General features: G+C 44.3%; 1 protein-coding gene across 1 annotated transcript in view; it reads right to left on the reverse strand.

The window, feature by feature from the left end:
- Window positions 1–24,755, reverse strand: part of FCHSD2 (FCH and double SH3 domains 2) — a 90,446-nt gene that overhangs the window by 42,953 nt on the left and 22,738 nt on the right. Inside the window, exons 6-7 of the mRNA XM_008948912.1 lie at window positions 5,073–5,195; window positions 421–516 (exon numbers count right to left, since the gene is read on the reverse strand). Of these exons, the coding sequence (XP_008947160.1) occupies window positions 421–516; window positions 5,073–5,195 (219 nt within the window). The remainder of the gene's footprint in view (window positions 1–420; window positions 517–5,072; window positions 5,196–24,755) is intronic.

Raw genomic sequence — 24,755 nt, forward strand, 5'->3', positions numbered from 1 at the left:
ATATGTTAACTATGGCTATTCTTTGAGTAATTCAGAAGTATATAGATGTTTTACTTGGCAGAGAATCACGTATATTGTAAGCCAGTACTAGTGAGTACTATGAGAACCTCACCAATGTGATAAAAAGCCAACAGAATGTAGTAAGAACCACGCTGACAGCAGAGGAACACAGGACTGCTAGTCACAGTCTGGAAGCAGAAAAAGATTCTGCTCCTCTGCATATGATTTGAGCCTGTTTGATGCTTTTGTTGTGATCACCCGCTGCAAGCAGAGCTGGTGGAATCAGGCCACTTTCCCTTTCTTTTCCAAAAATATAGCACGAGGTTAAACCAGTGAGCACGATTCTCTTCCCCATTTATAACAACGTTCTTAAAAATAGAGCAAGAACAAATAAATCAAGGACTGGAGCAGGGTCCTTACAGTGTCGCTGTCGCTGGGCTGGAACTGGAAAGGCTGCGGTTTGTGAAACACGGAGTTCTCCTGTAAAAACAGCTGGAGATTGTAGTCCCGCACCACCTGAGAAAAGAGCAAAGGCCATTCAGAATCCTTACTTTGTGGACTTAAACCCATGAGAAATGCTGAAGTTACTGTGTCAAACAGAGATCAGTCTGCAGCGGAACCTTGAATGGGGGAAAAACTCCAGCTACTGAGGATACTGTGTGTGGTGTCACCACCATAAATATTTTTCTCTCCTCTTGTGGATCATCTCTTGTGCACAGTTCTTTCTTAAGCTGCAATGTCTTATTTTTACACAAAATTATTAGTTGCTGGAGCTGAAACGACTATTTGGAATAATGAATACAAAATCAGTGGCAAAACTCATCTCTTTTTATTAAATTGCTTTCAGAGAAAACTCTCAAGCTTGCGTTTTGCTAAACCAAAACTACTTCAGCTACTAAATTTGTTTAATGATACATTGCAGACAGCACAACACATAGCCCTAAACAAATCTCTTATGTCACAATTTACACATATTTATGAAGAAAAACTCAGTGATTGCAATGTGAAAAAATAGCATCACTGGCTGAAGAACTCTAGGGAGTATTCACTGCCTCAATTGCTGAAAATGTGTAAATAGCACCATGAAGTTATAAAAATCTATTACCAAAGTGAGGGTTTAAATGTACAGAAATGTGTAATAAAGACAGTATTTATTCAGAAATAGCAGCAGCATTGTATAGGACTGAGAATTCTGATTACACTGTATGTACAATGGTAAATCCAATGTGTTGTAAAATGCAAAATGTCGCTGCTGGTGTTATCGAAATACTGAACTGTAAAAAATTAATCTTCAGTTAAAGAAAGTAAATAGTCCTCCAGGGCCAATAATGAAGTAATTTGAAACAGTAAAAGTACATAATTACTGTGCCAGTTTGAGCAGCTCAATGTAAACACATCCAAACGTGTAGAAAACATACAGAGGAGGCTTACAGGGACACTGCAGTAGGAACTCCCTTCAACAGAAAATCAGGAAACACTAAAGGAGAAATGATCTGCAGCTCCAGGGCAATCCCAAGCACAAATACAGTCAGGGTGGAGGATGGATGGAGAGCAGCCAGCCCTGAGGAGAAGGACTCGGTGGGGCTGGTGAATGAGAAGCTCCACATGAGCCTACACTGTGCAAATGCAGCCTGGAAAGACCCAACCGTGTCCTGAGCTGCCCCTCCAGCAGCGTGGGCAGCAGGGCAGGGAGGGGATCCTGCCCCTCTGCCCCGCTCTGGGGAGACCCCCCTGCAGTGCTGGGGCAGCTCTGGAGTCCTCAGCACAGCAGAGACAGGGACCTGCTGGAGCGGGGCCAGAGGAGCCCCAGCAATGACCCGAGGGGGGAACCCCTCTGCTGGGAGCCCAGCAGGAGAGAGTTGGGCTTGGGCAGCCTGCAGAGGGGAAGGCTCCAGCTGGGGAGACCTTCTGGGGGCCTGCCAGGACTTCCAGGGGCCTGTCCCAAAGCTGGGGAGGGACTTTTTACAAGGGCTTGTAATGATAGGGTTAGGGTTAATGGCTTCAAACACAACTCTTGTTGTGTGAGTAGCACACAACTCTGTGCCATGTCAGATATATAAAACTAATTTAAACCAATTTCAACTAAAAAAAGCCCAAAAATGTAGTGACTGCGGACTAGGTGAAAACCCTCCCTGTTACTTTAATGCAATAAGCTTTCACCATAGACCTTGAACTCAAAAGCATCCCAGTTCCTCAAAGAAGACAAAACTACTTTACGACAGAACTTGAAAGAGATTTTCCCTCAAAGCAACAGTATTCAGTCATAAACGAGAACAAGTATTATAACGTGAGACCTAGGAAAGTGTGGAATTCCAGAAAATTAACACACAAGATATTTGACAATTGTTAAAAAGAAAATAAAAGACTCCCACATAACACAGTGTTCTCAGGATTAAGCAGCAGCTTTTCCAAAGAGATTTCCTGTTAGTCTGAAATGAAGACAACGTTCTCACACAGTTTCTTTATGAAGTCAAAGTCAATTGACATGTTAAAGTAGACTTGAAACCAAATGTTAAATATATACCACATGTAGAAAGAAGGCACAGTCAGAGACGTGCATAAGTGAAGTTATTTGCCCGAGGTTGGTGAAGCGTCTTACCAGAAACATCACAGAGATGTTATTCAACACAGCAAACGGAATTTCAGAAAATGTTCCAAAGAAAATCAGTTTTTTTCCAAAAGAGAAGTGCAACAAGTACAGATCTTGAATAAGGCCGTTCAAGTGCAAAGGAAGTTTAGCAGCATTTGGATATGCTCAGTGTCACAGGGCAGTATCTGCTGGACATGTCAGAGGAATGACACGGGTCACACCCACCTAGCAGCAACAAAACCTCCAAAGCTGCAACAAATGATGCTATGATAAACTGTGAAAAACCTGCTTTTTACACAGAAAACCTGGGTTTGAGCTTTTCCTTCAATCTGCATTAGCATTAAGTGGCTGACAATCTCCTAAGCAGCTGAATACTAGGAATATTATGCATATTAGGAAGAATTTCTTTCCTGCCAGATTGGTGAGTCCTTGGCCCAGGCTGTCCAGGGAGGTGCTGGAGTCCCCAGCCCTGGAAGAGTTCAAAAAACAGGTGGATATGGAACCTGGGGACATGGTCTAGTGGTCATGGCAGTGTTGGGTTGATGGTTGGACTTGATGGTCTTAGAGATATTTCCAACCTTAATGATTTTATAAATCCAACACAGCCCTGTCCATCGGAAGCAGCCACCTCGGGCTCTCCAAGAGTCAAGAGGAAAGCAGGTGCTTCTGGGAAGCAAGTTCTCTTGTCCTAAAGCAAATATAAAATTCCATCCTCCAAAGAGAAATGTTTTTCAGATGGCCAAGTGAAAGTGTTTTTACCAAGGAACTGAAGTGTCTTTTCTGAACGGAGCTTGGCAAGTTTGTGATCTTGTACCTAAAACTAACAGTAAACAGGTAGAGTATTAAAAAACTCAATAAATAATTAAAATCTTTGCTTTGATGGCATTCTGGGGTTTATTCCAAATTTCTGGATTGCTAACAAGCTTGTGAGATGTCTAAAACTCAAGCTACTTTGGACACACACATACAGAGAGTTTCTACTCTGGTTCCACTCCTCCTTTCTGCCCGATTCCTGCAACATGGACCTGCACAAACTGCTGAAAGCTCAAAAGAAAGGATGGGCAATGCCTGTGTCTGTGGAATAACTCACAGACTGATGTTCTGAGTGTTTCAGAGGGAAACAAACATTTTCAGTACCATTGTAACACAAGTTTTTCTTCTCTGCATTCTTGAGCTGCAAGGAGAGAAGAAAACTGGTGCCGATGAGCTAGAAATGAGTTGTAAAAATCCTGTTCGGACCTGACAGCTGTATTTACATTTTTGTTCCTTCTCCAGGCACTGTATTAACTTAGTAAAGCAGAAACAGAAATATTTTCTTCCAAGGTGACGTTGTTAATGTGTAAAACAAGCCAGACCTGCAGGCTTCTGGCCACAGCAAGGCTTGCTGAAACAAGCTATCACAAGCTCAGCGCACACGAGCACATGATGAAGCTATTCCCACGCAAAGGAGCTGTTTGGAATTGACAGTGTAGTTCACTGAAAGTCCCAGATCTCCAACAATTCTGAACACCAGGGATTTAACACAATGTTGAGAAATGAATGATGAACATGTAGACATTATAATCAGCATACTTAGTTAAAAGATTCCAACATGGTGTTTTTGGGGAAGGCATTTGAAGCTGACCTGAATGATTAACACTGAGGGAAATGACTAAAAGTCCAAAAGAAGATAAAATGCTATTTTCATTATCTTTACAGTTGCTGCCAAGTAAATTCAAAGACGAGCAAGCAGGAAGCCACGTTTTAATCCAAGTTTTAATCACTCTTGCAGGTGAATAAGGAACGTGTTAAATAGGTTTCTTCTACCTAAGCTCCTGCATATATGAGCTCTGTTTCTGTGCAGGTGGTTCAAGTAAACATATAAAGGAATATTCTGATTGCAGCAAAGCTTGTTTGAGTTCAATGGCAATTATTATTTTTTTTTTTTTCAGCCTGGCAGATAAATTATTTAATTATCAAAATTATCCTGTTAGCAAAGGCATATTTCTGACTCTGGCTGCTCGACAGAGCAAACAAACCACATCCGTGACAAGACTAACCCATTTTCTCTCTTTGCCATTCTTAATTCAAGGGAGAAAACACAGTAATGTTTTGGTTTTCACGTTGCCAGTCAATTATTAAGCAACGATCCAAACAGTTTCACAGGGCTTTATTGTGATGGATGACTAATGCAGTTCCAGGTTCCTCAGCTGGAATTTCTCTTTCCAGCCACCGCGAGTGAGGGTAACTCAGCATCTCCTGGTTGCTGCTCTCCAAAGATCTTGCACCCTGCAAGTGCACTCATGAGAATGCAAGCTGGGTGGCAATAGGAAAAATTCTCCCCAGGAAAACTGTCTGGTTTCTTTTAACTTAATACCACTCAGGAGTAACGCAAAATAATAATCCTTCAGTTCTGTCATTATTTTGGAAGCAAATCTTAAGCCTGGGAACTTATATATGCTGTGGGTATTCAGTTACAAAGGATCATTCAGTTAAAACTTACCCTGCTGGAAGTCTCCAGTAAAAACTGGAATGTGTTTTGTACAGCTTGGCATGTCTCTAGTTCAGTCCTGCTGAATGCCATTAAATAATCCTTAAGGTGGTCATATACATTTCCATCAAGAGCCTGTATGAGGGAGAGAATTGACGAAAATTAAGAATAGCAATATGCCCTTTTGTCCATCAGTTATTAGTATTCGTGATGAGGTCTGTAAGGTGCTCATACAGATATTTTAAGACATATTTACCCATAATTATTAGCCTGGAGAGTGACAGGCAGCCCTCTTTCACTGGTGACAGGGAGGAATGACAATGCTCCATCTCCATGAGATGGCACCACAGAGCACCACAACACCACCACCTCCTCTGGAATGATTTCCATCCAGTTGTGTAACACGGCCAGAGCAGTGAGGTCAGGTCTGGAGGAGTGGATGTGCTCAGGGAGATGTCAAGAAAGGGACTTTGTAAATGCAAGGGTGTGCAGCTTCTAGCAGTCAGAGCATTCCTCAAGTCACTGTATCATGCTCCAAATGACATCACAAAAAGGCCCAAAGTCTTCTCTCTTCCCCCTCTACTCTGCCATGGTGAAGTGCTGGGCTCCCCAGTACCAGAGAGACAAGAAACTACCAGAGGGAGTCCAGTGGAGGCTACAAAGCTGCTGAAGGGCCTGGAGCATCTCTGTGCCAGGACAGGCTGAGAGCCCTGGGGCTGCTGAGCTGCAGAAGAGAAGCCTCAGAGGGGATCTGTTCAATGATGGTCAAGAGATAAAGGGTGCCCAGGGCGCAAGAGGCTGGGGCCAGACTCTTGTCAGTGGTGCCCAGGGACAGGACAAAGGACAATGGGCAGCAACTGGAACCCAGGAGGTTCCATCTGAGCAGGAGGAGAAACTTCTTTGGTGTGAGGGTGGCCGAGCCTGGAGCAGGCTGCCCAGAGAGGCTGTGGAGCCTCCTGCTCTGGAGAGATTCCAAACCTGCCTGGCTGTGACCCTGGGCACCCTGCTGTGGATGACCTGCTGGAGCAGGTGGGGTGGACAAGATGATCTCCCGAGGTCCCTTCAGATATGTCTGCTTCAGATATTCAGCTATTTGTTTATTAAAATCTTATTAAATAGCTGCCACTTCACATAAGCACAACATATCTCTTTTATGCAAGAAATACCAAATACATAGCAAAAATTTATCATAACCTAGTTACCAGAGGATGACACCGAAGTTCAAACTCAAAAGCTTTGTTGTAACCAGAGCTGTGAAATCACCTCACATGGCTTATGTCACTTGTTGGTTTAATGCAAGTTCTGTGTTAAACATGTACAACTTTGCAAGTGACTGATAACTTCATTCAAATCACAGAAACACGGAATCTGGATATATTTAAAGATATATATATGTTACATACAGAGGGGAAAAAAAGGGTGGATTTGTACAAGCCTTAAGAAATAGTTTCTGCCCCAGCAAAATTGAGCCCAACACTCGATGAGCTTAAATCTCCTTTCCAAGCTAAGCGGTTCTGCAAGAGGAGGCTAAGAACTAACAGACACAAATTGTTCAGAACTTAGGCTGAACAGAAGGGATTTTCCTTCACCACCCATCAGCACACAGCTCCAATCCCCACGGGATGAAGTGAAATCCTGACACGCAGACATCCTCAGGGAAGGATGCCCTGAGGAAAGCAGTCAAAGTGTGCGACTGGAATAGTGTCCAAAATGTTATATCCCAAACAGACTTTACATGACAATATTTCCTTCATCCTTCACCTTCCAAGACCTGTGCAAACCAGGAGCTCCTTTCAGGGCAGCACAACCCAGCCAGCACTGCCAGCTCCAGCATCAAAGCCTGGCCTCGAAGGGCCAGCGGCCAGGGCAGGTCCCTGAGGCCCCCAGGCAAGGGGAGGATGCTGAGCAAAGGAAGATGTGTGGTATGGAGCTCTGCACCAGGCCCTGGACACTGTCTCCTACAGCATCCTGCTGGAGAACCCAGTGGGTCACAGCCTAGACAGGTGGACTCTTGGCTGGGTTAAAAACTGGCTGGATGGCCAAGCCCAGAGAGCTGTGGGGAATGGAGTTAGATCCACTTGGTGGCCAGTCATAAGCGGTGTCCCTCAGGGATTGGTTTTGGGACCAGTCTTGTTTAATGGCTTTATCAACGCCCTGGATGAGGGGATCGAGTGCACCCTCAGTAAATTTGCAGATGACACAAAATCAAGTGGGAGTGTGGATCTGCTTGAGGGTAGGAAGGCTCTGCAGAGGGATCTGGACAGGCTGGAGCAATGGGCTGGGGTCAGTTGTATGAGGTTTAATGAGGCCAAGTGCCAGGTCCTGCACTTGGGTCACAACAACCCCAGACAACACTCCAGGCTTGGGGAGGAGTGTCTGGAAAGCTGTCAGGCAGAAAAGGACCTGGGGGTGCTGGTGGCCATCCAGCTGAACATGAGCCAGCAGTGTGTCCAGGTGGCCCAGGAGGCCAATGACATCCTGGCCTGGATCAGAAACGGTGTGACCAGCAGGAGCAGGGAGGTGATTGTGCCCCTGGACTCGGCACTGGTGAGACCACACCTTGAGTCCTGGGTCCAGTTTTGGGCATCACAGGATAAGAAGGACATGGAGGTGTTGGAGCAGGTTCAGAGAAGGGCAGCAAGGCTGGTGAGGGGGCTAGAAAACATGCCTTAGGAAGCCTGGCTGAGGGAACTGGGGTTGTTTAGTCTGGAGAAGAGAAGACTGAGAGGTGACCTTATTGCTCTCTACAACTACTTAAAAGGAGGCTGTGGTGAGGCTGGTGTTGGTCTCTTTTCCCAAATTACTTATGATAGGATGTGAGGAAATGGCCTCAAGTTGTGCCAGGGCAAGTTTTGACTGGATATTAGGAAGAACTTCTTCTCTGAGAGAGTGGTGAGGCACTGGACCAGGCTGCCCAGAGAGGTGGTGTAGTCACCATCCCTGGAAGGGTTCAAAAAACAAGTAGCGAGTAGATGTAGCACTTGAGGTCTAGTGGTTTGGGAAATGCTGGGAGGAAGGCTGGACTTGATGATCCTAGAGGTCCTTTCCAACCATGGTAATTCTAGGGCTCTACAGGTGAACGCCCCCAGGCTCTTACAAGTGGTGTTGGCTCAACCAAATCCTCTGTTCAGCAGCATATACAAAGAAATAATAATGACTCAAATAACTAGGGAAACGGAGCTTACAGCTGGGATGTTCAATCGATCCCAACGTCAGGGAATTCCCAACTGCAAATCCTGAACGAGACACGGACGCAGCTTCAGCTCTTGTCTGCCCTGGTCTAGGGGCAGATTTAGTGGAATTCACCTTGCCCTGCACCTTTAGCCCACAAGGCACAGTTCTACATGAGTATCAGGATTTTAACGCTTCATCTGTTTTTATAATGCTGAAGGGATAAGCCCTCAGGACCATGGGTTTAGGATCCTCATATATATCATCATATTTATGTCCCAATTATATACATGCCCCCATTATATACACGCCTCATTTCAAGGGCATTTGTTTTCACACCAGATACCCGCAGTCCCGACAGCAGCTCTGTCCTGCACGTCCAGAGAATACAAATGATGCAGAAAATTGCCAAGATCAGTTGTGTTCTCAGGAGAATTGCTTCATGACAACCCTGAACCTCCCCCAAAACAGAACTTGCAGACTTGGGTGCCCGAGCGTATCCGTTCCTAAAGCTTTTTCAGCTCAAACCCCCGTGCTGGAGTGTAGCTTGTGCTAATAAATGTAAATAAATAGTTTCAACTTGGCAAAGCAATTTTGAACTCCGTTTGCAAGGCAGCTGGGAATTTTTCATCCCAGGATGCTCTAAGTGAGTATTTCTGAGCTCGCTCCCCTGCTTTCATATCAAGCCCATATGGTCTTTTGATGCTAAACTCAGCGGGAGGGGTTCATGTCGTTTGACGTCAGACTCGTACAGCGCAGACATGTCACTCGAGGTCCTTTTGAGAGTCAGCTAGAGAGAAGTTGGTGGTTCTGTGGTGTGATTCATCTCCCTCTAAGAGAGATGGCTAAAAAGGGTCAGCTGAAACACAGCATGCCAAGAGCCTGTTCCTCTTCACTGACTGGAAATAGAGCCCTGACAATTAGCTTAGATACACGGCTCTGCACGGTGCTCAGAGGACGCTGGAGGAGACGAAGCCCATCTCAACACGTCTTTATTCTCTGCAACTACTATCTACCCAGTATTAGGAATTCATTCACATAGAGTTGCATTCTGTAGTTCTAGGAATAGAAAAAGGTATATAAATATTGACTTTATTCTTTCCCTGCTCCTCTTGCAATGACCACAGCTCTGAAGTTTTGTGCCAGCATGCCAGGAAGCCCCCAAACGTGACAGAGAGATAAATAAGAAAGATATATATGAGAGAACATCAAAGAGAAGTGTGGCAAGACATTAGGGAGCATACAAATCTGTCAGCACGTGAAACTGCATCACAGCCTTTCTCCTTGCAGTAATTAAAAGTGGTTGCAATATGATGAAGTTCTGAAATACCAACGAGAGCTGCCAGAATTGGGAGTTATTAAAGTCAGTGTAATTCAACACAGGCACATTTGTCAGCCAAGCAAACCCACGTCTGAGAGCACAGCTCCAACACAGAGCTCCGAAACTCCCGGCTGCACAGAAAACCTGACATCCCATCAGCTCCAGGATTAGAGAGCTGGCTGGGTACTAATCGCTTTTGGTGAGAGTGTATCTATTCATTCTAGAAAATGGTAATTATTATATCAAGCTGGGCATGTTAATATTAAAACAAAAGATTTGACTTGCTGAACTATGCGGTACGAATTAAAATTCATGTGGGATTCTATCATCTGAATCTCATTTACTGACAAACGCCCTGACCCAAACCCCTGAACGTCATCATTTAGGTTTGAAATAAAGAGTCTTTTCAAAATTTCTGATCACACAGCTTGAAGGGGAAACTAAAAAAAAAAATAATTCAAAAGACCAAGCACACATTATTCCACTACAATGGCTTTTGTTCTCCTTCTGAATCTCAAAAGATTACTACATCACTTACTGTATTATAATCAGACCTGTCTTTTTTTCCAATCTCAAAAGGAAATCAAGATTTTTCTTTAACACAAATCTGGCATCAGAACTAAGATAACATGAAGTTAAGTACCACAGAATGACAAGGATAGAAAAAAGTCAATGTTTTTTAAGAAGTCATTTTTTTACAGTGGATTTGTTGTACTAAAGGTGCAAAACTACGTCCCCATGTAAGTCCAAGCTTTAGAAGATAATGGCTGAAATGAGGACTGAGAAGAACTGAAACTCTTAACCAAAGAAATGGACATATGACCAAATGAAAACATATTTTTATAAGAAATCCTATATATTAATTCAAATTAATGAAATTATGGAGGAGGGGTGGGTGGTATGAGAACATTTTTCTGATTTCAACCTAAAGATTTAGTAGAACATAACATAGTTTCCCCAGGAACAAAATATCAGTCCCAGTTCAGACCATCATCTTGAGGTTTTTGGATTTAATTCAAGAGATTATATTCAACGTTTTAGGAACTTGGATGCATTAAATCCCTCTACGTCCTATAAAGACCTCCTCAGGAGTAAAGATGTAAATAACACGATTTTAGCTCTTGATAGTACTTTTGGAACATTATTCTCAACCTAAGATGACAATGGACGATGGAGAAGAGACACTGTGTTGAACACACCATGAGCACTCCTGTAACTTTGTGATCTCTGCATTTACAGGTCTCAGTCACTCTCCATTTAAAAAATACCATTTCAATTTCTTGGAGAAGATGAAGAATAAGCTAAACTACTAAGTATGTTTTATTTTAAAAGACTCCTTCCTTCTCAAACCCCAACAAAAAATCGGAAAACATTTGACCCATGCACAATGCAGATCAGAGTCAAGCAAAGCCATCAAGGTGATTCTTCAGCTTAATCACTTTTTTTTTGTTTTCTGAAATATTCCTCCTATTCTATTCATGTTTGTCTTGTGTAGTATCATAGAATAGTTTGGGTTGGAATGAACCTTCAAGATCATCTAGTTCCAGCCTCCCTACCACAGGCAGGGGTACCTCCCACTAGACCAGGTTGTACAAGGCCTCATCCAACCTGGGCTTGAAGACCTCCAGTGATGGAGCATCTACAACTTCCCTGAGCAACCTGGGACAGTGTGTCACAACCCTCGCACTGAAGAACTTTCCTTACATCTAATCTAAATCTCCCCTCTTCCAGTTTGAGCCCGTTACCCTCACCCTGTCACTACAAGCCCTTGTAAAAAGTCCCTCCCCAGATTTCTTGTAGGTCCCCTTCAGATTCTGGAAGGCTGCAAGAAGGTGTCCCCAGAGCCTCCTCTTCTCTAGGCCGAACAACCTCAACACAGCCTGTCCTCATAGGAGAGGTGCTCCAGGCCTCTTGTCATCTTCATTGCCCCACCCCAACAGTTCCATGTCCTTCTCCTGTGCTGAGGACTCCAGAGCTGCCCCAGCACTGCAGGGGGGTCTCCCCAGAGCGGGGCAGAGGGGCAGGATCCCCTCCCTGCCCTGCTGCCCACGCTGCTGGGGGAGCAGCCCAGGCTGCCAGGGGCTGCTGGGCTGCACTTGCACATTGTTGGCTCATGGAACATTTTTTACAGTCTAAACTCAGGTGTTTGTATTAAAGCTCTGAACCCACCAGGCACCAAAACCTGGATCTTACCTAGGTTAAAAACCCACAATCAAACCACACTTGTAAAGCCACGTGGGTTTTCACTGATTAATTTACACCAGCCTCATCTGAACCATCACTGCCTACACATAATTTTGTATTTTGAGGCAAAGGCACTTCTATTTTGGAACTCCCTAACCCTCACTGGAACCCCATTTGCTCAATAGGATGACCACCGTGGATCAAATTAAGTTTTCACTTGTAAACATCCATCCTTTTGTGAGTTGATGCAACTCAACAGTTTACCTGTTGGCTCATTTTGCCTACACAAAGCATTAAAAACCTTGAGCCAAGCACTTCATAAGCTGGCATCATTTTGCCAGAAATAATATAGCTGATGTTAAAGGCAAAGAATTTCCTTACATGGGTGGAGGAAACAGAACAAAATTAGACCTGACCCTACCCCACCCGGCCTACAGCCTGGAAATGAAAAGATAAGGACAAGTTTTAAATGAACTGAGCAAAAATCATTGTGTTTGTGGAGTGCTAACTTCTCTGTGAAGTCCCTGGTACTGCAGCATGGTTTCCTGTTTAGTAATCAAAGCAAAACCCTCAAACAAAAAGGGAGATTTGTATCAGAGATGCTGCCGTCTATCTATTTTAGGTAGCGTATTAAAAATGAAAATTCAATTCTTATTCCACCCTATAGTCATTTACATCAGAAATTCTGCTCCATCTATCCCAGATCTGTTTTGTTTTGAAAATAATCCATAACCAACCCATTGAGAGCAGGGAATCCAATTTTCATCCTCTATTTTCTGTAACACTACGCCAAACATTTTCTTACTTAACATTAAAAAATCCCTAAACCAATACAAGTTACATAACAGGCTGCTGAGTGAAGCTGTTTTGAGTGTTTGTGTTTAAAACTTACGCCTATAATCTATTAAATAAACAGTGATCTCAGGGATGGTACAGTCTGGGAATTTACAGATTGAATTGTTTTGCCAAAGGAGACTCCAAGGGGTTTAATTTTTATTTGCAAATGCCTCAGAATATAAAAAGGAAGGGTTGTTTCATGTACAATAGCAGCAAAACTGTTAACAGGTATTATTACTATTAAGATCTATTTAAGAATTATTACTATTGAGCTTAAGAATCCTTCTGCGTCTATGAGAGGTTAAGGACAAAAGTAGTTTGTATTTTATCCCAAGCCTAGCAACAGATCTCGTATTATTTGGCAGTGAAGGATAGAGAATTTAAAAAATCGGTCTAAAACTCCAAAGTAATAAAGCCAACAGCTCGAATCAGCTGGTTTTGCTGAACTCAGCAGTCAGATCAGGGATAGGTAACAGCATTTCCCAAGGACACTGGGAGAGAAAGGAAGGAAGGTCAGGAAAACCCATCCTTTTCAGTTCAGAGTTCCATTCCACAGTGATTTTCCCTTAAAAATGCTGATTCCTGGTAGTAATTTATTCTAGGCAGTAATTTCTCCTGCTACAGAAGAGGCGCTTGCCTTCTGTAAGTCTTTTTCTTTTAAATTCTCCCATCACCGCACCAGTTGTTACTTCTCCTCCATCAACACATGCTAACGTAAAAGTAAAGCAGGTCTGTGAGCATTTGTCAACAAAACATGACTTCTAGATAAAAATTACCAATGAAGCCAAGATCAAAGGCGGAGCAGTGTCCCTGAGGAGCACGCCTGCAGCACCCGGGGACGGGCTGACAGAAGATTAACAAGAGCTTCTGCATTTCTCCATCGCTGCAACCCTGGAGGAAGAACCGCCCAGCATCTGCACCCACCACGAGCCTCAAGTCTGAAGCCTGGCTTCCAAACTCTGCTCCAGAGTCTGCCCCTCACAGGCTCAGCATTTCAGAAAAATCCTTTTTTTCTCCAAAACCACATGTGTAAGAAGAGAAAGCTGCAAAGAAAAGCTGATGGCAAAAACCTGCCCTCTATGTGGGACCGAAAAGTTAGTGGTGGATTTCCTCAGCCTACGAGGAGAAAGGATAAGCTAAGCTTAGCTCTGTAAAGTCAGGATTTCAAGCAAATAGTGCTAGAGCCCCATAGTTTGCATCCAATGCAAAACAGTGCTAAACTAAGGCCACAGAATCACAGGATCCCAGCATGGTGGGGGTTGGAAGGGACCTCTGGAGATCACCTTGTCCACCCCACCTGCTCCAGCAGGTCACCCACAGCAGGGTGCCCAGGATCACAGCCAGGTGGGTTTGGAATCTCTCCAGAGCAGGAGACTCCACAGCCTCTCTGGGCAGCCTGCTCCAGGCTCGGCCACCCTCACACCAAAGAAGTTTCTCCTCCTGCTCAGGTGGAACCTCCTGGGTTCCAGTTGGTGCCCGTTGCCCCTTGTCCTGTTGCTGGGCACCACTGACAAGAGTCTGGCCCCAGCCTCTTGCTCGCCGGGCACCCTTTAGCTCTTGCTCAGATCAGATCCCCTCTGAGGCTTCTCTTCTGCAGCTCAGCAGCCCCAGGGCTCTCAGCCTGTCCTGGCACAGAGATGCTCCAGGCCACTCAGCAGCTACACAGCCTCCACTGGACTCTCTCCAGTAGCTCCTGGTCTCTCTGGTACTGGGGAGCCCAGAACTGGACCCCATACTCCAGAGCTGGCCTTACTGGAGCAGAGTAGACTGTGAGGAAAACCTCTTTCAAGCTGCTGGCCAAAGTGCCCTTCATGCACCCCAGGAGACCATTGGCCTTCTTGGCGATCAGGGCCCATTGTTGGCTTGTGGTGAACCTGTCCCCCAGCAATCCCAGGTCCCTTTCCTCAGAGTTGTGTCCCAGCAGGTCATCCCTCACCTGTCCTAGTCCATGGGGTTATTCCTCCCCAGGTGCAGGACCCTACACCTGCCCTTGTTGAACTTCAGGAGGCTCCTCTTTGCCCAACGCTCTAGCCTGCCCAGGTCATTATTAAATGTATGTATCCAGGATAATCTTGCACATCCAAAGCTACTGTAGTGATAAGCTGCTTTATAGTGAGGTCCAGATACAACTCTTCCCTGCTCAATTATCATCAGCTAGTTCTGCATGTGAACATCTGGAATCTGGTGGGGCCCCATAAAAGGGAAACACAACTACCCTGAGGAAGATACACCTGGACAGAGCAAGGAAGGGTGTCTCTTTAATTTGAGGCAAGCTGACACAATGCAGAGCTAAAAGAGCTAGGACCAGTCCCAAAGAGCCAAGCGTGAAAAGGAGGATGGGACTGAAACTCTTAAGTTTTTCTTAGACAACTACTGCCATGTAGCTACTTGGGATGTAAACAGGGAAAAAAAGCTTTCAAAATAACAATAGGGTTCTACCAGCATTTGTTCCTCACCCGAGGTGGGCACCCATGTGCAGAACAGTGTTCATCTGCTCATGCTGGTCTCTTCATGCTTTGTAAAAAATTAAATACTGCAGCAAAACCACTCTACTTTTACTTGAACTTCCCCGTTGGAACTGCTTTTGATTGCTTCGTCCATAATAGGCTCTACTCTGGCAGTATTTCAGCAAATACCAGCCCTAAAATACAACTGGACAGCCAAGTGTCCTGGGCACCTAAGTTGCCTTCAACTCCTGCAGCAGGTAAATGTGGGGCATTGTCAGACACAAAGTGTCAGCCAAAACTAACAAAAAAGGCAGTGACTTGCTGGCATATTTGTTTGCTAGCCCTTACTGCACCTAGAGCAAATTCTTCTACCTCCCCAGCCACCAACCTGCTCCTATCTCCTTGAAATGAAGGTTTTGGCCCAATAACTCAGAAGCCCCTACAGAAAGATCCACTGCCACCTCTCTGTCTTCTGCTCCAATAATTTTAAGGAATTTTTATCACTGTCTTGCCAGACTGTTGCTAATTGACTTCTCCGGCTTTTTGTTTTGTTTTCTTTTTCTTAAATCAACATCCTGCCTGACTTCACGTTCTTCAGAAGTACATTCTTAAACAGCCAGCTGTGAACAAGGAAGCCAAAGATATTCCATGGACATACTCACAGGGCTGAGGAGAGGAGGAATGATTCAAAAACCTGGAAATGAGTGGAAATAAAAAAAAAAAGCAGACCAAATATAGGAAGAGAATGATGAAGGAGGCTGGGAAAGATATCCAGTGTCTGTTTAAACCAACAAAGGTTGCAGAAGCTACCTTAGCTTCCTCCTCTTTTCAATCAACCTAGAGAAGGAGCTTTCCTCGGGGCAAACCCGGGAACAATAAACACCAGAAGACAAGTGCCCTGACTTCTCTTTGCTTCCCTTTCAGCTCTCCAGAACACACTTTGCACTTTCCCTTACCCCAGAGCTTTGTGTTTTCTAGTGTCAATAGTTTTGGGCTTGTTTGCAAGTTCTTTGTTCTGTCTCATTAGTCACTTGATGATTGTTCTGCACATCATTTTGTTCCTTTACAATTTAGGCAGGGTCATTGTTTTTAATGACAAAACCTTTGTTGCTGTTGCATTGAAGTCTACTCTGAGCACAGAAAAACATGGAATAGCCACCAACAGATGCTCATCACCCTCGCCCAGCCCAGAAACGGAGTGCCTTTAAAACAAAGATAAGCAAAATTAATGATAATATTAAATACTCCTTCTAGAATTGCCTCAACAGACCACATGGTAGTGGCCTGTAATTGCCACATTTAATGAGGAGGGTCTGTAGGTGAACACAGGCATGGAAGGAAATCTCCTTTATAATTCTTTGCCCCACGAGGCAGACAACTATGAGAGTTATCTGATGAAGACAGCATTAAATTAACACTTTGGGGTTCAAGAATAATTCTGCATAAATCAGTGGGAATACCCTGATGTAAGATTGCCATGAGTATGGAAAAATAAAACCTTCAAGTTCTACCATACAAGGCTTAAAAAGACCTGGGAGATGAAAACAGATTCTTTGTAATCTGGAAATACACCAACTTTTCCCAAAAGTTTTTAAGTATAATCCCTAAAGACTTCTAGGACCTGTTTTGCTTTTTCTTTCATAGCACTGGAGTAAATCCCATGAGGACCCAGCTTCTGACATGACTAATTTTTAGGAAATTGCACTGGTGTAATCATTTTTGGTTTTGTACATCCTCGTTCTTGGAAAAAATACATAATCCTGGCTCCAATCCCAGACTGAGAAGACTCTGTGGCAGACTGTCACTGTCATGTTATCTTCACATCTGAAGCATGCTCTATACTGTTCCTGCCACTAATATTTGGCTTAATATTTGCAAAACCATATATTTAAATCATTCAGCATTTTGCCATGGATTTCTGCTGTTCAATGACTCTTGTGCTGACCACATCATCATCCTAACAACAGCTGACCAGCAGTGGACTATGTGCTATGTCTAACATTTGCAAATGACTTCCCTATTTTCAATTCAGCAGACAATGTACCAAATAATGAATTATTTTGTTGCTCAGTTTAAAAAAAAAAACCATAAATATATGTTTACATCATTTGTAAGGTATGTTAAAGAAATGTGCTTTGCTCGAGAGTGGTGCAGAACCATGACAGTTCTCAGCTCTGGTGGGATTTAACCAAACACGAAGACAGACCCACCTCTAAGAAAGCTCTCAAACCTACTTGCACCATGTCAAAGGTATGGATTTCACAGAGCCACAGAATCCCAGCATGGTGGGGGTGGGAAAGGACCTCTGGTGATCATCTCATCCAACCCCCCTGCTCCAGCAGGTCACCCACAGCAGGGTGCCCAGGATCACATCCAGGTGGGTTTGGAATCTCTCCAGAGCAGGAGACTCCACAGCCTCTCTGGGCAGCCTGCTCCAGGCTCAGCCACCCTCACACCAAAGAAGTTTTTCCTGATATTGAGCTAGAACTTCTTACGTTCCAGTTTGTGCCTGTTGTCTTATCACTGGGCACCACCGAAAAGAGACCAGCCCTGTTCTCCTGACACCCACCCTTCAGGTATTTCTAACCATTGGGAAGATCCCCTCCCAGCCTTCTCCTCTCCGGGCTGAACAGCCCCACATCTCTCAGCCTTTCCTCAAAAGAGAGATGTGCTAGTCCCCTAATCACCCTCGTAGCCTCCACTGGACTTGTTCCATCAGTCCCCTGTCTCTCCTGAACTGGGGAGCACAGAACTGGACACAGTACTCCAGATGTGGGCAAGTGGGGGTTTACTGGCGAGTGTCCATAGAAACCCTCCTACTGCAGATGAAACACCCTTGACTCAGGCACACCAGCTCTTCTGCCATGTCTCCACAAGTTCTATGTTCTACAAGAGTACAGACTAAAGAACAGAAATCTACAACTGACACAAATGTGCCCGTGAAAATGCAATTCAGATCAAATTCCATGTTTCTAATAGTTAGAAACACTCCCTTGGCAGGTAAAATGCATTTAAAAGTGTAAAAAAAATATAGTCGGATATTTATCCTAGGTATTCCTCATGAGCTTTTCTTTAATTTTTTGCATCCTTTCATTTTTGAACCATCTATTTTGCCATTGCTGATTTTAGTTTTTTTTTCAACTGATTCAGTCTCTGTATTATCATTTTATCAGCCATTAATTTTTTTGTCCAGTGTGTTTTCATTGACTTCTTCAAGTAAGTCTGTTGAACAGAAACTTCTCTGCTCCAACACAGGCTGTTGTTCCCAAGTGCTATTTGGATTTTATCATTTCCATGTGGGTTTTATTTCTTTACGTGGATTTAAAGTTACCTGTCACATCCAGCAAACTCTTCAGCGAACAGGCTTTTCAAAAGATGTTCTTCTAAGTTTAGTGATGCAATACTACAATATTAAAAACTTCAATATATTGCACCTCGTACTGAGCGTTTCAGATTCTTAAAATTATTAAAATGTCAATTAATTAAACAGTATGAAAAAGGCAGGGTGTATTTCATGCAGCAAATGCCACGTTCCTGAAAAGGCACTCTACTGAAGGATTCATCATCCCCAGCCATACTAACATTTAAGGACTAATACAAGAGAAACTATTTTTAGGAATTTTTGTAATCTACACCAATGAGCAACATGTTCTTAAAAGGAAAATGGCTCAGAGTCACAGTACTGCAATTACTGTAATAATTATAGAATCACAGAACAATGAAAGAAAACTGAAACAATAAAGGAAAAAACATCACGGGTATGACAAAGGTGTAGCAGCTGCATTGCAGCCCAGCAGCTTAATCCTTGATTCACAACTACTGTGCAGGAATTCCACCTGCCAATTACACTTTGTGACCTCAGTTGCTCATTCTCAGCTATTCCCAGGGGAATCATGCTCCCAGTTCATGCAGGCACTCCTTACAAGCACCAGTGGCTGAGGAGAAAGGTAATTTTAGGCTGAAGCCTTTAACTAAAACTCTTGTGAAAGGTTTTGCCCTTTTGAACAGATTCCCCCCAACACCAACCCCACCATCAAAAGCCCTGCTCCTGAACAAGCACCATGTTCCCCCATCTCCACAGCTTGGAAACACCTCCAGGGATGGGGACTCCACCACTGCCCTAGGCAGCCTGGCACAGCCCTGCACAACACTTGAGAGGGAGGAATTATTCCTCAGGGCCAACCTCAATCTCCCCTGGGGCAACTTGAGGCCGTTTCCTTTTGGCCAGTCCCTTGGGAGAAGAGCCCGACCCCCCCCCTGGCTCCAGCCTCCTGTCAGGGAGCTGTGGAGAGCCAGAAGGTCTCCCCTGAGCCTCCACAGCTCCAGGCTCAGCACCCCCAGCTCCCTCAGCTGCTCCTCACCACACTTGGGCTCTAGACCCTTCCCCAGCAGCTTGGCTGCCCTTCTCTGTCCATGCTCCAGCCCCTCAAGGTCCTTCTGGGAGGGAGGGGCCCAAAACTGACCCCAGGATTCAAGGTGCAGCCTCCCCAGTGCCCAGTGCAGGGGGATGATCCCTGCCCTGCTCCTGCTGGCCAGACTAGTGCTGATGCAGGCCAGGATGCTGGTGGCCTTCTTGGCCACCGGGGCACATGTTGACTCATCTGCCAACTCCTAACATTCTGTGACTCTGTGATCTTCAGGTGACTTTCAACCAACACCCCCAGGTACTTTTCTGCCAGACAGAAAAGTGAACAAAATGAGATCAGTTGCTGCTATATTATCTTTTAATTAAATCAGTTCCTAAGCATGGCCTGAACAGAAACAGCTAAATATGTTTTGCTTTCACAACATCATTTGATGAACACAGTTGCATTCAAGTAAGCTTCTTTCCAAACTTACTTCAACAGTGCTGCACACTGGATGATTAATGCTTATAACTTTAAAAAAAACTGCTTCACTTCTCAATAAAACTGCTCAGATGTCCCAACCGCTATATGGTTGGACAAGCAATGTTTAAATCACATAGGAAGAGATGTCCCAAGAATCTGGTAAGTTTGGCATTTGATATAAGGCTCACTTTAATATCTAGCCTTTGCTATCAAATAAATTGAGATTTTCAACAGAGTTAATTTGATGAACACTGTCTCTGATATTTCCTTTTAGATTTGAAATGGCTTCTAGACCTACCTAGAGAGCACAGTCTGTGCTAATGTAAATGTCAACACATGGAATTTAAGCCATTTTGAAATCTCATATGCATACCACAAAAACAATCATAATAATCCAGCTGAATGAATGCCCACTGAGAAGAGTGAGGCCTGACAGAAGCAGGTCAGCCATTAAAACCCGTTAAACTATTTGGGTAGACAAACAGTCACAAATATTTGTCAAGATTTTACTTAGAAAAAAGATGCTTCTCAGATTTGCAGTCTTCTTTTTAGCCACCTTTTTCTCAGGACTCTGTATCTTTTTCATTTCTCTTTTATTAAATTAATTCTCATGTATTAAATTAAATCACTCTACCTAGATTCTGATGGAAAACAGTGAACAATTGGATTAGTAGGAGCAGTTTAAAAATTTTATTTCGAATATTCTTTAGCTTGAACTAGAAACTCGATTTCTACCCATCTCCACATACCTGGTTTTATCATATGGTCAAGAGTAGCTTCTCCAAATAAATGTAGGCACTCAAAAATATTGTCGTGATTCTTTCAAACTAATTTTCTTCCAGTATCTTTAGATCATTTTCAACTGCTGTAACTTTGAGATATGTGAATAAAGCCTTTGAAGCCAAGCATTTAACATTTCCTGAAGTTTTTGAATTCCAAGAAGACTTTTAACAGGCACTAAGTGAAGGGTGCTGCTCGGTGGGTCCAGATGCTGCTGCTGCCATGTGGGGAGTGAGCTCGTGGGTGCACCAGAGACACAATCTGGTAATTAACATTCAAATCCTATGAGCAGTTACCTCAGTACTTCAGTCCTTTGTCAAACGCTACAAAATAATCTCCTTGCTGGGTTGGATTACATTGCTCCAGCCAGTCACTCCAGCATTAGGGATCTAATGAATCCACTGGCAGGGAATGTCTCCTTCCCTCCACGACTCGGGGGTTTACCCTGGCTAGAAAGCCTTTTTAGCAGCAATGACAACTTGAACAGATGGGAAGGTTTTTTTTTTTCTGTATGAAAACTAGCAGGTAGAAGGACAAATCATATTGCAGGATTCCCCCTCCTCCTCCTCCTCCTCCCTTGAGTGAGCTTTTTCAGCAGCTTGCCAGTCAATTATCTCCCCAGCAAATTGTAAATGCTAAATGGGAATTTCTTGCCTCCTAATGCCCTTCTGTGGCCTAATTCCAACAGCGCCTGGATCAGCTCACAGTGAAGGAACACTTTTCTGACACCAGTTGCACCCTCCAGTCACTGCTGGTGGAGCCCTGAACGAGTTACTGGCCTCTCTAAAGCAACTGTATCTTGATGTTGTGTGTTGGCTTCTTTAGGGTGAGCTGCAAGCCGGGGCACCTGTACAGGCTTATGAGCACGAGCCCGGAATTCGGCTGCAGGAAGGAATCCCAAGGCAAGGAAGTTGGCTAAAGACTGTGCCCAAAATACAGCTCAAACAGCCACTGTCCACTCAGGTCACGATGACTGATGACCAGCTCCTCACCTCCATGAACGCTGCCCCTCTCACCAACTGGACATAGCTTGAAACACAGAAGAAAAGCTCTGAAGAAGCCCTGGAGCAGGCTGCTCAGACAGGTTGTGGAGTCTCCTTCTCTGGAGATTCCAAAGCCCCTTGGATGTGACCCTGGGCACCCTGCTGTGGGTGACCTGCTGGAGCAGGGGGGCTGGAGGAGACGATCTCCAGAGGTCCCTTCTAAGCCCTACCATTCAGTGATTATGTGAAAAGCTTTTGAAGCTGACAGAATACAAAGTGTCTCACAATTTAACAGTCATAACCTCTGTAAACCTTCTCAGTTCTCTAAGAACTCATACCAGGTTTTCCTCCCTCCAGGGTGACATCAAGATGCAAAAAAATACTAGATTACACACACTGGCCCAGGCTGCCCAGGGAAGCTGTGTGTGCCCCATTCCCAGAAGTGTTCAAGGCCAGGTGGGATGGGGCTTGGAGCAACCTGCTCTACTGGGAGGTGTCCCCACCCATGGCAGGGGGATTGAAACTGGATCATCTTTAAGGCCCATTCCAACTCAAACCATTCTATGATTCCATGATTTAAGTATGTTTCAAATTCAGTGTGATATTTTTCATCTTATACTTACTGGCTTGTGCTATTTTAGGTTTTATCTCCTCTTCTTACCTGTACCTATTTCATAAGTCACTCAGAAATGTTTTCTCCTGCCATTAGTGTACAAGACACTACATCAGCCCTTGCAGTTTCCAGCAAAAGACAGTCATTGTAACATGTTTTCCTTCTTCTAAACAACTTTCTGCATTCCTTGAAGGCAGCAAAATCTATACCAAGACCATGCTTGAAACATGTTAAATTATTTTTCTACCATTCCTAGAAGCTTTGGTAAGAGGATTAAAACCAGCTCATTTTAGTCACCAGCTCCAATGTGTCCACAAGACCAATTTCAATTTACAACCTATATTGGCTAAGTTTCATTGAAAATGAAGTATCTAGCAAGACAGCTAGACAACTATTATTCCATTTTTGATGAAGCAGCAGTTATGCACAGAAACCTTTGAGTTTCACTTTGAATCATTCAATGGAGCTTCTGAACATATTCAGTACTAAGTGCAATATGATTTTGGTCCTAAATAACCACCCTGGGGGCACAGGACATGTCACTTCTCATACAAAGAAGTCCTACAGACCGTCACTCAACTTACAGAATAGACTCACAGAATCATACAATAGTTTCGGTGGGAAGGGACCTTCCAAGGTCACCTGGTCCAATCTCCTTCCACTGAGCAGGGACATCTGCAACTAGAGCAGGTTGCTCAGAGCCCCGGCCAACCTCCCCTGGAATGGTTCCAGGGATGGGGCAGCGATCACCACTCGGGGCAGCCTGGGACAGGCTTTCATCACCCCCAGCATCAAAAATGTCTTCCTTCTCTCTAGGCTAAATCTCCCTCTTTCAGTTTCAAACGATCCCCCCTTGTCCTGTCCCAACAGGCCCTGTGAAAAAGTTGCCCCCCAGCTTTCTTTACAGGAAAGCCCCCTGGAAGTCCTGGCAGGCCCCCAGAAGGTCTCCCCAGCTGGAGCCTTCTCCTCTGCAGGCTGCCCAAGCCCAACTCTCTCCTGCTGGGCTCCCAGCAGAGGGGTTCCCCCCTCGGGGCATTGCTGGGGCTCCTCTGGCCCCGCTCCAGCAGGTCCCTGTCTCTGCTGTGCTGAGGACTCCAGAGCTGCCCCAGCACTGCAGGTGGAACACATATTTTTAGTCCACAGTTTCAGTGCCTTTTGTAGTTCAACATCTCAGCTAACAGGACAAAACCTGTGCACACAAATTCAATTTTAAAGATGGTACTTGAGCTTTTCTCATAGTTCCACCGTAAATCTGTGTAAGCTCCAGGTAACTCACTGGAACATCAGGTGCTTACAAGCACCAGCAGACAGAACTGCTGAGGAATAAAGGGTTTATTCCTTTGCATCTTCAGTTCCTCAAGCCAAGCTGGAGTTGCTAAAAACAAAAAACCCAACTAATAAAACCTCATGGATAATCTGTCTGGCATGTCTGTCCCCATGACTTCAGAAATAGGAATGTTGTCTGTTTCTAGCTCAAACCTTCTCAGGGTCACCTCACCTGTCTCCCAGGAGCACATCAGGTGCTTCCTGACTTGGGCTCTTTCTCCACACAAGCCCCAGGGCAACTCGAGGGCTTCCAGGCTGCTCTCTGGCAAGACTAAGGATTTTGGGAACTGGTCTCATTGTATTACAGAGTAGCTTTGAAACAGGATGGCAAAGTTTCATTTCCTGTTCAAAATGGGTAGTTTTATGACATTTGACAGAAAAATCTTGAAGCCTGATACAAAGCCTAAACGGTTTCTACAGAAAATCTATAAAAGCCTAAAAAAAAAAAAAAAAGTATTGAAGTTTTCTGTTAACTCCTTAAAGCACATTTCCCACCAAGACCACCCTGATTCCTGTGAGTATCTCCTCCTTGATCTTAACCCTTGCTTTTCCTTTCCTAAGCAGTGATTTGGAATTTTTTTTCACTTTCCAAACATTTTCCTCATTTTACTGCACTGCATTCAACCTTGATCACTAATTGTTTCTCTTGATTCCTTCCCAAGCTGCTCCAACTCACTGCACCACCGACAGCAGCCTCCTGGTAACTTTTTTCTGTAAATCTATCCATCACGACTTCTGCGTAACCCCCTACGCAGGAAATACCTTTCATAAGCCTCTGTACAATCACACTACATTTTTTCACAATCAATTCTTTTTTTAAAGTTATTTCTGTCAAAATGCCAAAGGAAAACTCGATGACAAATCAGAAGCATTATCAAGAAATAGTTTTATTACGCCATGAAAAGATATTATTAAGATAATTAAGTTGCCCTGATTTATATGTTAGACTTTGCTTTGCTTGGCCTTTACACTACACACATGGAGGAATAAACAGAATCAAAGAACCACAGAATGGTTTGGGTTGAAGGGATCTTTCAAGGTCATCTAGTACAACCCCCCTGCAGGGAGCAGGGACATCTGCAACTAGAGCAGGTTGCTCAGAGCCCCGGCCAACCTCCCCTGGAATGGTTCCAGGGATGGGGCAGCGATCACCACTCGGGGCAGCCTGGGACAGGCTTTCATCACCCCCCGCATCAAAACTGCC

This window comes from Merops nubicus, unplaced genomic scaffold (assembly GCF_000691845.1).
Source record: "Merops nubicus isolate BGI_N331 unplaced genomic scaffold, ASM69184v1 scaffold2901, whole genome shotgun sequence".
Lineage (NCBI taxonomy): Eukaryota > Metazoa > Chordata > Aves > Coraciiformes > Meropidae > Merops > Merops nubicus.